The 12,063-nt window shown below is 42.9% G+C and overlaps 1 protein-coding gene across 1 annotated transcript in view; it reads right to left on the reverse strand.

Moving 5' to 3' along the window:
• rnf17 (ring finger protein 17) overlaps nt 1-12,063 on the reverse strand; it is a 207,213-nt gene that overhangs the window by 13,554 nt on the left and 181,596 nt on the right. The window contains exons 29-32 of the mRNA XM_056288888.1: nt 11,321-11,432; nt 10,298-10,461; nt 3,405-3,522; nt 3,113-3,195 (exon numbers count right to left, since the gene is read on the reverse strand). Of these exons, the coding sequence (XP_056144863.1) occupies nt 3,113-3,195; nt 3,405-3,522; nt 10,298-10,461; nt 11,321-11,432 (477 nt within the window). The remainder of the gene's footprint in view (nt 1-3,112; nt 3,196-3,404; nt 3,523-10,297; nt 10,462-11,320; nt 11,433-12,063) is intronic.

The following is a 12,063-nucleotide window of genomic DNA, read 5'->3' on the forward strand; positions in this document are numbered from 1 at the left end:
TGATTTTAAGGGTTTTAACATGTTAACTGAACTTATTGTGCAGGAAAAACACAAACAATTTATTATATCAAGTAGAGCATTTTATACTTCTCGAAACATGATTGGAAGATAAAAGCTAAAAAAACGTAATAAAAAATTATTTAAGACTCAGAGGGCATTGTCCAATTTTTTTTGGATTTCCCCCCTTTTCTCTGCAATTGTACCCGGCCAATTACTCCACTCTTCCAAGCCGTCCCAGTTGCTGCTCCACCCCCTCTGCCAATCCGGGGAGGGCTGCCGACTACCACGTGTTTCCTGCGATAAATGTGGAGTCACCAGCCACTTTTCACCTGACAGTGAGGAGTTTTGCCCCCCCCCCCCAAACAAGCACCCTGACTGACCAGAGGAGGCACCAGTGCAGCAACTAGGACACATAGCCACATCCGGCTTCCCACCCGCACATGGCCAATTGTGTCTGTAGGGACGCCCGACCAAACCAGAGGTAACACGGGGACGCGAACTGGCGATCCCCGTGTTGGTAAGCAACATAATAGACCACTACGCTACCCAGATGCCCTTGGGATTTCCCAATTTAAAATAATTTGTTGCAGGTAGAGTATCGAAAGTGTATGGTTACTTTAAGAACCTGCAAGCCCCCATGATCTGTGGTCAAAATTGTTGTAAATCAAAGAAGGTTGAATCAGTTCACCTGGATACAACTTTTATTGACAGATACGTTTAATCACTCAACTAAGTGACATCTTCAGTCTAAACTGATGCATAACGACTGAAACCAACAACTAGTTTCATGTGCAAATACAATGCATCCGGAAAATATTCACACCCCTTCACTTTCCCCACATTTTGTTATGTTACAACCTTATTCTAAAATGGATTAAATTCATTTTTTTTCTTATCCATCTGCATACAATACCCCATAACGACAAAGCGAAAAAAGTTTTGTAGAAATTTTTGCAAATTTATTAAAAATAAAAAACTGAAATATTGCATGTACATAAGTATTCACACCCTTTACTCAGTACTTGGTTGAGGCACCCTTGGCAGCGATTACAGCCTCAAGTCTTCTTGGGTATGAAGCTACAAGCTTGGCACACCTACCCGTTCTTCTCTGCACATCCTTTCGAGCTCTGTAAGGTTAGATGGGGAGCGTCGCTGCACAGCTATTTTCAGGTCTTTCCAGAGATGTTCAATGGGGTTCAAGTCTGGGCTCTGGCTGGGCCACTCAAGGACATTCACAGACTTGTCCTGAAGCCACTCCTTCGTTGTCTTGGCTGTGTGCTTAGGGTCGTTGTCGTGTTGAAAGGTAAACCTTCGCCTCAGTCTGAGGTCCTGAGCGCTCTGGAGCAGGTTTTCATCAAGGATCTCTCTGTACTTTGCTCCATTCATCTTTCCCTCGATCCTGACTAGTCTACCAGTTCCTGCCGCTGAAAAACATCCCCACAGCATGATGCTGCCACCACCATGCTTCACTGTAGGGATGGTATTAGTAAGGTGATGAGAGGTGCCTGGTTTCCTCCAGACGTGACGTTTGGCATTCAGGCCAAAGAGTTCAATCTTGGTTTCATCAGACCAGAGAATCTTGTTTCTCATGGTCTGAGAGTCCTTTAGGTGCTTTCTGGCAAACTCCAAGCAGGCGGTCATGTGCCTTTTACTGAGCATAGGCTTCCGTCTGGCCACTCTACCATAAAGGCCTGATTGGTGGAGTGCTACAGAGATAGTTGTCCTTCTGGAAGGTTGTCCCATCTCCATAGAGGAATGCTGGAGCTCTGTCAGAGTGACCATCGGGTTCTTGGTCACCTCCCTGACCAAGGCCCTTCTCCCCCGATTGCTCAGTTTGGCTGGGCAGCCAGCTCTAGGAAGTGTCCTGGTGGATCCAAACTTCTTCCGTTTATGAATGATGGCGACCACTGTGCTCTTCGGGACCTTCAAAGCTGTAGACATTTTTTTGTACCCTTCCCCAGATCTGTGCCTCGATACAATATCGTCTCGGAGGTCCACAGACAATTCCTTTGACTTCATGGCTTGGTTTCTGCTTTGACATGCACTGTCAACAGTGGGACCTTATATAGACAGGTGTGTGCCTTTCCAAATCATGTCCAATCAGTTGAATTTACTACAGGTGGAGTCCCATCAAGATGTAGAAACATCTCAAGGATGATCAGTGGAAACAGGATGAACCTGAGCTCAATTTTGAGCGTCATAGCAAAGGGTGTGAATACTTATGTACATGCAATATTTCTGTTTTTTTATTTTTAATAAATTTGCAAAAATTTCTACAAAACCTTTTTCACTTTGTCATTATGGGGTATTGTGTGTAGATTGATGAGAGAAAAAAAAGGAATTTAATCCATTTTGGAATAAGGCTGTAACATAACAAAATGTGGGGAAAGTGAAGGGGTGTGAATACTTTCCGGATGCACTGTATGGGCGCGAATACCAACCAGAGTTTCAGTGGCCATGTGCACTACTCATAGAGGATTAGAGAATGTTTGCATTCACAGCATTGCAAGATGGCAACAGATGCATGACCAAAACCAACGACCAGCTTCATCTGCAAATATGGGTGTGACCATTAACTAGAGTTTCACAGAGGATTTGTAAATATTTGCAATCACAGCACTGTAAGACGGTGACAGCTGTACTCTAAGCTGCCCCCCCCCGGTTCAGGGATGGTTGTTCCCTCTTAACATAGATGGCCTGTTTGACCATGGCCATTGAAAGGCTGGTTGGTCGCACCCAGAACTGCACATGAAACTGGCCGTTGGTTTCGGTCGTTATGCATCTGTCACCATGTTACAATGGTGTGATTGCAAACATTCCATAATCCTGTGAATAGTACACATGGCCATTGAAACTCTAGGTGATGGTCACACCCATATTTGCATATGAAACTGGTCATTGGTTTCGGTCGTTATGCAACTGTATTGTTTATAAGGAGTTGGGATTCCTGCAGACAGTTTAGACTGAAGATGTCACTTAGTTGAGTGATGAAACGTATCTGTCAATAAAAGTTGTATCAGATGAACTGATTCAACCTTCTCTGATTTTCTTACCTGGAATATCTAGCATGCATCAATACAATATTGTTGTAAAGTTTCTACTTAAGCCTTACCAAGACCTCCACATCCACAGAGCGGGTAAGCAGTAGTTCTCTGAGCAGATCCACTGCATCTTGCTGCCACACATTGCCCACCGAGATAGAGAGCGAGAGCAAAAGAGAGAGAGAGATGTGATGACAGACATAAGATTGATATCTAACCATTTCTCTACAGCCATACTTATACTTATAAAATGTATCTGTGACATCCTCACAGGTGCATTCTCCATAGGAAAAATCTAAGTATGCAGCTATATGTCTTGTGAGGTTTTACAAAGCAATCACATGCACACACTCTCACTTACTAGAATGACTCCTTGTAGCTTGCAGGGTATACAGAGTTGTGGCACGTCCTCATATAGCAGCATGGGGTACGCATGGGCCACAGGAATGTTCTCTACTAGGCCATAGTCCACATAAAATACCTAACAACACACAAAGGATTACTGACTAACATTCAATCTAATTCTGACCTTAACCTACACCACAATATAACCTAATCCATAACCCCCATTTTAAAACAGTCCCTCAAAAGTTTGAGTTAAGGCCAATTACATTAATTAAATGTTGACTAATAAAGAGTATATAAACTTACATTACATGATCAAAAGTATGTACACCCAGACATCACATCCATACGTGCTTGATGAACACCTCATTCCAAAACCATGGCTATTCATATGGAGTTGGTCCCCCCTTTGCTGCTATAAAAAGCTCGACTTGTAGGACAGCACAATTATATGCCTCTTTTGAACTTCAAACTAAAAAAAAAAAAAAAAAACTGCTTTCACACTCTGTCTCTCTGACGTTTTCACTGCCAACTGTTGACAGAATCAAAATGGTTTTATTATTGACAGCATAAAAATAGCTGTCACTTCACTCCTTGGGTCTTTGTTTTGGCAAGCTTTGTTCTGCAAGGTGTATAGTGTATTCACACACTAAAAGGCTAGACGTTATGTGGAAACCCGAATACCACACAAGTGCTTGTTGAACGACTCGTTCCAAAACCATGGGCATTAATATGGAGTTAGTCCCCGCTTTGCTGCTATTACAGCCTCCACTCTTCTGGGAAGGCTTTTCACTACATTTTGGAATATGGCTGCGGGGATTCGCTCCCATTCAGCCACAAGAGCATTAGTGAGGCCTGGCACTGATGTTGGGGAAAAGGCCTGGTTCACAGCCGGCATCCTTATTCATCCCAAAGGTGCTGGATGGATTGAGGTCAGGGCTCTATGCAGCCCAGTCAAGTTCCTCCACACCAAACTCAGCAAACCATGTCTTCATGGATCTCGCTCTGTGCATGGGGGCATTGCCTTCACTCTTCTGGGAAGGCTTTCCACTACACTTTGGAACAAGGCTGCGGGGATTCGCTCCCATTCAGCCACAAGAGCATTAGTGAGGCCGGGCACTGATGTTGGGGTAAAGGCATGGTTCACAGCCGGCATCTCAATTCATCCCAAAGGTGCTGGATGGATTAAGGTCAGGACTCTGTGCAGCCCAGTCAAGTTCTTCCACACCAAACTCGTCAAACCATGTCTTTATGGATCTCGCTTTGTGCATGGGGCATGCATTGTCATGCTGAAACAGAAAACGGTCTTCCCCAAACTGTTGCCACAAATACAGAAGCATATAATTCTCTAAAATGTCATTGTGTGCAGGCGTCTGGCTGGTGTGGCGGTCTATTCCATTGCCTATCAACATGGGGATCGCCGGTTCAAATCTCAGTGTTACCTCCGGCTTGGTCAGGCATCCCTAAAGACAAAATTGGCCGTGTTTGCAGGTGGGAAGCAGGATGTGGGTATGTGTCCTGGTCGCTGCACTAGTGCCTCCTCTGGTCGGTTGGGTTGCCTGTTTGAGGGGGGGGGGGCTGGGGGAAATAGCGTGATCCTCCCATGTGCTACGTCCCACTGGCAAAACCCCTCACTGTCAGGTGAAAAGAAGCGGCTTGCAACTCCACATATATTGGAGGAGGCATGTGGTAATCTGTAGCGCTCCCCAGATCAGCAGCGGGGGTGGAGCAGCGACCGGGACGGCTCGGAAGAGTGGGGTGATTGGCTGGGTGCAATTGGGGAGCGGAAAAAGGGGGTGAAAAATCAAAAAGAAAAAAAGTCTTGTATGCTGTAGTTGGAATGATTGTGGTTGGAATGAGATGGTTTCAAGGTGGAGGTGGGATTACATCAAGGATCGGCTCTGAGCCCTTTCTTCTTTGCAATGGTGATGGCCAGGTTCACAGATGAGATCAGGCAGGAGTCTCCATGGACTATGATGTTTGCACATGACATTGTGATCTGTAGCGAGTGTAGGGTGCAGGTCAAGGAGAGCCTGGCGAGGAGGAGGTATGCACTGGAGAGAAGAGGAATGAAAGTCAGTAGGAGCAAGACGGAATACCTATGCATGAATGAGAGGGAGGACAGTGGAATGGTGAGGATGCAAGGAGTAGAGGTGACGAAGGCGTATGAGTTTAAATACTTGGGGTCAACTGTCCAAAGTAATGGGGAGTGAAGAAGAGAGTGCAGGCAGGGTGGAGAGTGTCAGGAGTGATTTGCGACAGAAGGGTGCCAGCAAGAATTAAAGGGAAGGTTTACAAGATGCTTGTGAGACCAGCTATGTTATATGGTTTGGAGACAGCGGCACTGATGAATGACAGGAGGCGGAGCTGGAGGGGGCAGAGTTGACGATGCTAAGATTTTCATTGGGAGTGACAAAGAAGGACAGGATTAGGAACGATTATATTAGAGGGACAGCTCAGGTTGGATGGTTTGGAGACAAAGCAAGAGGCAAGATTGAGATGGCTTGGACAGTGTGGAAGAGAGATGCTGGGTATATTGAGAGAAGGATGCTGAATATAGAGCTGCCGGGGAAGAGGAAAAGAGGAAGGCCAAAGAGGAGGTTTATGGATGTGGTGAGAGAGGAAGATGCAGAGGACAGGAAGAAATGGAAACGGATGATCCACTGTGGCGACCCCTAACAGGAGCAGCCGAAAGTAGTAGTAGTAGTAGTAGTCTTAAGATTTCCTTTCATTGGAATTTAGGGGCCTAGCCCAAACCACAAAAAACAGCCCCAGACCATCCGAATCATATTTACTGCCAAATACTTTAAAAATAGGTGAAATAAGGTGCATTAACATGGAAACACTGGGAATATGGCAAGTACTCTATTTACAAAATGTTAAATGAGAAATTTAAAAAGATATTTACAGAATGAGAAGTTATTGTAGAATAAGAGTTATTTACAGGTTAATTCAGGCTTTATGCAAAGTATAGTGTCTATGAACAGAGGGCATAGTAGGGCAGATAGACATATTGTGCTGTGTTTGTGCATGTGAGTGTGTTTGTTCATGTGTGTAGGTGTATGTCATGTAGTGCGGAGAGTGTTCAAAGGGGGTGGGGGGTGTGTGTGCCCAGTGTCAGTATCAGCGTGTGTCTGGGGGCTTGTTGGAAAAGCATTTGGGGCAGACAGTGTTCTCCCGGCATCCGCCAAACCCAGACTGGTCCATCAGACTGCCAGATAGTAATGCGTGATTCATCACTCCAGAACACAAGTTTCCACTGCTCCAGAGTCCAATGGCAGTTTACCTTACACCACTCCAGAAAATGCATTGGTATTGGGCATGGTGATCTTAGGCTTGTGTGCAGCAGCTCAGACATGGAAACCCATTTCATGAAGCTTCCGACGAACAGTTCTTGTGCTGACGTTGCTTCCAGAGGCAGTTTGGAACTCAGCAGTGAGTGTTGCAACCGAGGACAGACAATTTTTATGCTTCATCACTCGGCAGTCCCGTTCTGTGCGCTTGTGTGGGCTACCACTTCATGGCTGAGCTGTTGCTGCCCCTATATATTTCCACTTCATAATAACAGCACTTACAGTGGACCAGGGAAAATCTAGCAGGGAAGAAATTTGACCAGCTGACTTGTTGGAAAGGTAGCATCCTATAACAGACCAGTTGAAAGTTACTGAGCTCTTCAGTATGACCCATTGCATAGCTGTATGCTTGCACCTATTAGCAATGGATGTGGCTGAAATAGCCAAACCCATTAATTAGAAAGGGTGTCCACATACTTTTGGCCATGTAGTGTATGTATGGACACGCACCAGCACTAACAGGGTATCTGCAGGTTACAATAAGTTAAATTTAAGACTTTTTTAAGGCCACCATGAATGCAATTTAAGACCCATTTCACGTCCATACTGGCAAAAAAAGTATGAAGGATATAAATGAAAATATGAAGGAGTCCCAGAATTACTTGCAAAATATATTCATTAATGACTATATAGAGCTCAAGTGTAATTTTACAAATGAAGACAAAGGGCTGTTTACAACCATGTTCCTTGAAATCATATAGAATGATGCGAAAAATGTACCTTATCCTGTAGTACGCTGGATAACAATGAACTCTTGCTGGTTTTGTATTCTGAACTCATAACCAACAACTCTTAATACAAACTCTACAACTAATGCCTACACTATGTGTGTGTCTGTGTGCGCACACAAGGACTAGGCTACGTTGATCTGAGCTCCTCTCTCTTGACCTCAATCTCCTCCACAATGTCCTTGAGCTCAGCTAATTTTTCCTTGCAGCCCCTCCTCAGAGCATTTGACTTTATTATGAGCTGGGCCATCTGTCTTACAGTCTTGCCTTCAGTCTGTTCTGCAAACATGTCTGCATCTCTAGCCAGACTTTCAGAAACTTCTTGGAGGGTTTTCCTTTTTTTCTTTAGTTCTTCCAGGTAATCCTCTGCAGCCTTTCTTTTCTGGGCCTTTGCATCGGACTCTTGCTTCCTTCTCTCTTGATCTAGGTGTATATGATACCTGGACCTGGCTGATGCTGCTGATGTCAAGAGTTATTTTGTGAGAGGAACCTTGGTAACCCCTCCATAGAAACTGACAAAGTCACACACCAGTCTGTGTGCAACCATTGTGTCCTCCTGCATGTTGAGTTCCAAAAACTTGGAAGTTTATGTTGGGCCCATCCATTGAGACTGACACCAGGTTCCTGAGGTTAAATTGGTCCACACACTCCTGAGAATTGATAAGATAGATAGATAAATAAATAAATAAATAAAAAAGAAAAGAACCTTTATACTTTTCTGGGTCAAGTTCAAGTAAGTGTCTGAGTCTTACTCTTTTCTTTATAATTTCATATCTAGTTAGTATTGCACTTTAGGCAGTGGTTCTCAAACTTTGCCCTTTACTAGACCCCTAAACTGACAAATTAGAAAACAGAACCCATTTAATAATAATTTGTCCTCATCTGATAACAGTTTTGTTTTTATGGATGGAATTATAGTGAAAAGAATGTATTCCCCTTTTCTGAACCACTGACTTAAGGGATGATTAAAACAATAACAAAATTAGACAAACAAGTGAACTACATGCAACAAGATAAATCACTACACTTTGCCATAGCATTGCTAATAAAAAAAAGAACAATTGATGTGACAATAAAATTATGTAATGCTTGCTAATAAAACATTTACTTACTTTGACATGTTTCAGTATGTCCTGGGAGGTAGAATGTCCCATAAATTGTGATCCCAGGTACCTCGACTGTACCTGCTCACCTTCCCAGAACTGTACATGCAGGTCCAACTGCTTGGTTTTGCTGGTTTGATTTAGACTTTTGTCAAACATCAGCACGAATGGGCCCTTAACTCTGGAGATAAGGTCTCTCTTAATGAAGTCTGCCAATCCAAATCGCGTGATGAACGCCGTCTTGTCCTTTCCACATGTAAAGGTTTTAGCGATGTCAGAGTCAGGGGACATGGTTGTAAACAGCTCACCGATAACATCGTTGCTGTTATATGACTGATGTTTAGTCACCGTGTGTAATATCCATAGCACCTCCGCTTTCAATGTTGGTGTAGATCCAAATGCTGTATGAAGGTCGCTAACTGGAGGAGTTGCAGAATGCGTCGTGTTGGGGTCGGATTTTGAAGTTACCACTCCTCATGTACGACAATATTGGTTGATAGTGGGCGTTTGCTGCTGCGCTTTAATGGCCGCTTTGCGTTTCTCTGACTTTGCATGCGATTGTAATGATTTTATACCCAACGTCCCAAGTTGCAAAGTTATTTTACATAAGTTGCAGCGGGCTTGAAATTGGTTTTCAGCAGGCTTCATCCACGCACTGAATTCACTGTTCTCTAACCATCTATAATTAAACTTGCACTTACCCATTGTATGCAAGTAACATTGGGTTTTGTTTTTATAAGTACACGCTCGCTAAGGCCGTTGTTTCACACTCACTTTGCTTTGTCCGTTGTCTCTGCCAACTTCAACTACCTGCCTGGCCAGCTAAGCCCTCACGCTGGGTGTGCTGTGCTCCGATAAATTCTGGACCGGGCTGCAGTTAACGTTAGTGATTATTGATTCCATGCTCATTCCATTTTGTAGTTTTGTTACAGCATGATCAAAACATTTCTTAAAATAAAAGTGAGACTGAACTCTGTAACTTTATAAAAGTAACGTTAGTCAATTTTTATTGAAGACCTGTCAAAATCGTATTTAAGACTTAAAATAGACAATTTAACACAATCTAAGGCCTAAAATTGAGATGTTGTGATTTTAGACTTTTTTAGACTCCGTGGATAACCTGACTAAAATATGTAGGCACGCACGCACACGCACACACACAAGCTCTGTATCTTGATCTTGCAGTGCTTATGGATCCTTGGTAATTAATCATGTTTTTATCTGTATTTGTCCCCCCCCTGTAAATCACTTGTGAAATTTGTCATTTAAATATCCTTGACAGATTTTTTTTCCCCAGATAAATTTGTAGCTCTTTGGGCTTAAAACTCCTGAAAGAGACACCAGGGTCAGAACAAACGTTGTCTTGAAAATCTTGAATGTTTCAAGACGTCTTTTGACAAGTAAAGAAACAGTATTTTTACATTTCGACACAGCTTTTTTCAACCTTTTTCGAATAAGTTCCAAACAGTAATGCCCATCCACACATACAGATGGCAGAGACTGCCACGCAAGACACCAAAACTGCTCGTCAGGACAGTAAGGGGTTCAGTGTCTTGCTCAAGGACACTTTGACATGAGGTGAGAGGAGCCATGATCAAACCAGCAACTTTCCAATTGCTGAGCACCTGCTGTACCTCCTGAGCCACTGCAGCTCAGAGGAATCATAATAAGCGTTGCTACACTTGGGTGTTTATGTGGGTGTTTGAGACTGTGCACTAGTTCCTGACCTTGATCTGTTCTCCATGGACCTCCAGCACCTGCCCGCGGTGCCACAGCATATCAGTTCCATTGACAGCACAGCCTTGGACAGACTTCCAGGTGTAGTGCTTCTGTCTGAGGAAGGTCTTCATGTCGTAGTTGATTTGCTGTTTCAGCTGCTCCAGTTGACATCCTGATGTAGCAAGCATTTACTCATTCAGTTTTTTTTAAGATATTCTTTCATTTACTAATTTACCCAGATGAAAGGGATTCAATTTTCATGATGCAAACAAGGGAGGGATTGGTTTGTAGGTACATTTTTAACAAATACAGAAATTTAACATGACAGAAAATTATACGGTGCTCACTTGATTTGTGAACGATTTGTGGGTAAATTTTTCTTCACCATTAAACTTTGGATAAACTTAAGTTTATGGGGTCCACTACAACTTTGACTGTGACATGAGCAACTTTTCCTCGCTGACAAGGCAAAGAAATAACCCATTTCTGTATGGAGGTAGGGTGTTTTTCAATGCTGCCATGAAATGGGTGAAAATAGATGATCTGTCAATCTATCCGTCATTCTTTAAACATGTTCAGGTCTCCCTCAAATACTCCATTACATGCAGAGTTGGACGGATAGATAAATAAACATAATTTTAAGAGCTGAAATCATAAAAAGGGGACGGGTGCTTCAGACAGCTCCCAAAACAATGGATTATGGTGTGCAGAAAATTTTTTTCAAGCCCAAAGGGAATCTTTCATTTTAAAAAATCTCAGTAAATCCTATAATTCAATCAATCAAGCTAAATTTTATTTATTGCTTAAGCATTTCATTTGCATCCCGCTAAGCAAAAAAAAAAACAAACATTGTGCAAGTAACGAAAAAGGTGTGGTGTCTACAAATGACCCTTTTTACATTGTAATTCGGTTTTAGAAAACCGCTATACCAAGTGTACATTCCTGATACAACCAATTATAATATTTCCTTATACTGAAATCAGAATATTCAGAAAATGAATGTCAATATGACCTTGAGTGAGTTACAGCACCTGCATAATGCGTCCTGGCGTAAATGAGGCTGTCATCTCCAATGGCAGTGATGGTCATCTGCTGCAGACCATGGCAGGGAAGCGCCGGGGGAGGGTAAAATTGAGTCCTCACCTGCTTGTGTGTGTGTGTGCGCGTGAGTGAGCAAGTGAGATGATACAGGTAGAGACAGACCAATGGATAAAATGAAAGCTGAACTGAAACAGATGAGATATTTCAGTTTTCTGTAGCAGTCACAGTAGTTTCCCATGCCTGCTCTGATGTTGTTACCTACTGAGTGGCAATTCTACAAAAACACATTTATAGGAATATTTCATGTCTCATATCCATACCCTGATGTTACCTGCTCTTGTATGAAAACTCATTCTGATAAATTGGAACCTAAACTCCCTATCTAGCCCCAAACCATTTTACATTACATTAGTAATTTAGCCGACGCTTTTATCCAAAGCGACTTACAAGTAGTACATTTAACGTAGGAAATCAGAACTACTAGTCATCAGAGGTCATAAGTGCATCTTCTCTCTAAACAAGCATCGAAGAGCAAAACCTGTGCTAAAGTAAAAGTGCAAGAAAGAATTTAATCTTTTTAAATGAGTGAATACAATAAGTGCTAAGAGCAAGTAACAGGGTAGTAGTTCTTCAAGAGGTGAGTTTCCAACCTGCGCCGAAAGATGGGCAATGACTCCGCTGTCATGACATCCAAGAATATACACTCACCGGCCACTTTATTAGGCACACCTGT

Source organism: Lampris incognitus, chromosome 11, assembly GCF_029633865.1.
Source record: "Lampris incognitus isolate fLamInc1 chromosome 11, fLamInc1.hap2, whole genome shotgun sequence".
Taxonomy (NCBI): Eukaryota; Metazoa; Chordata; class Actinopteri; order Lampriformes; family Lampridae; genus Lampris; species Lampris incognitus.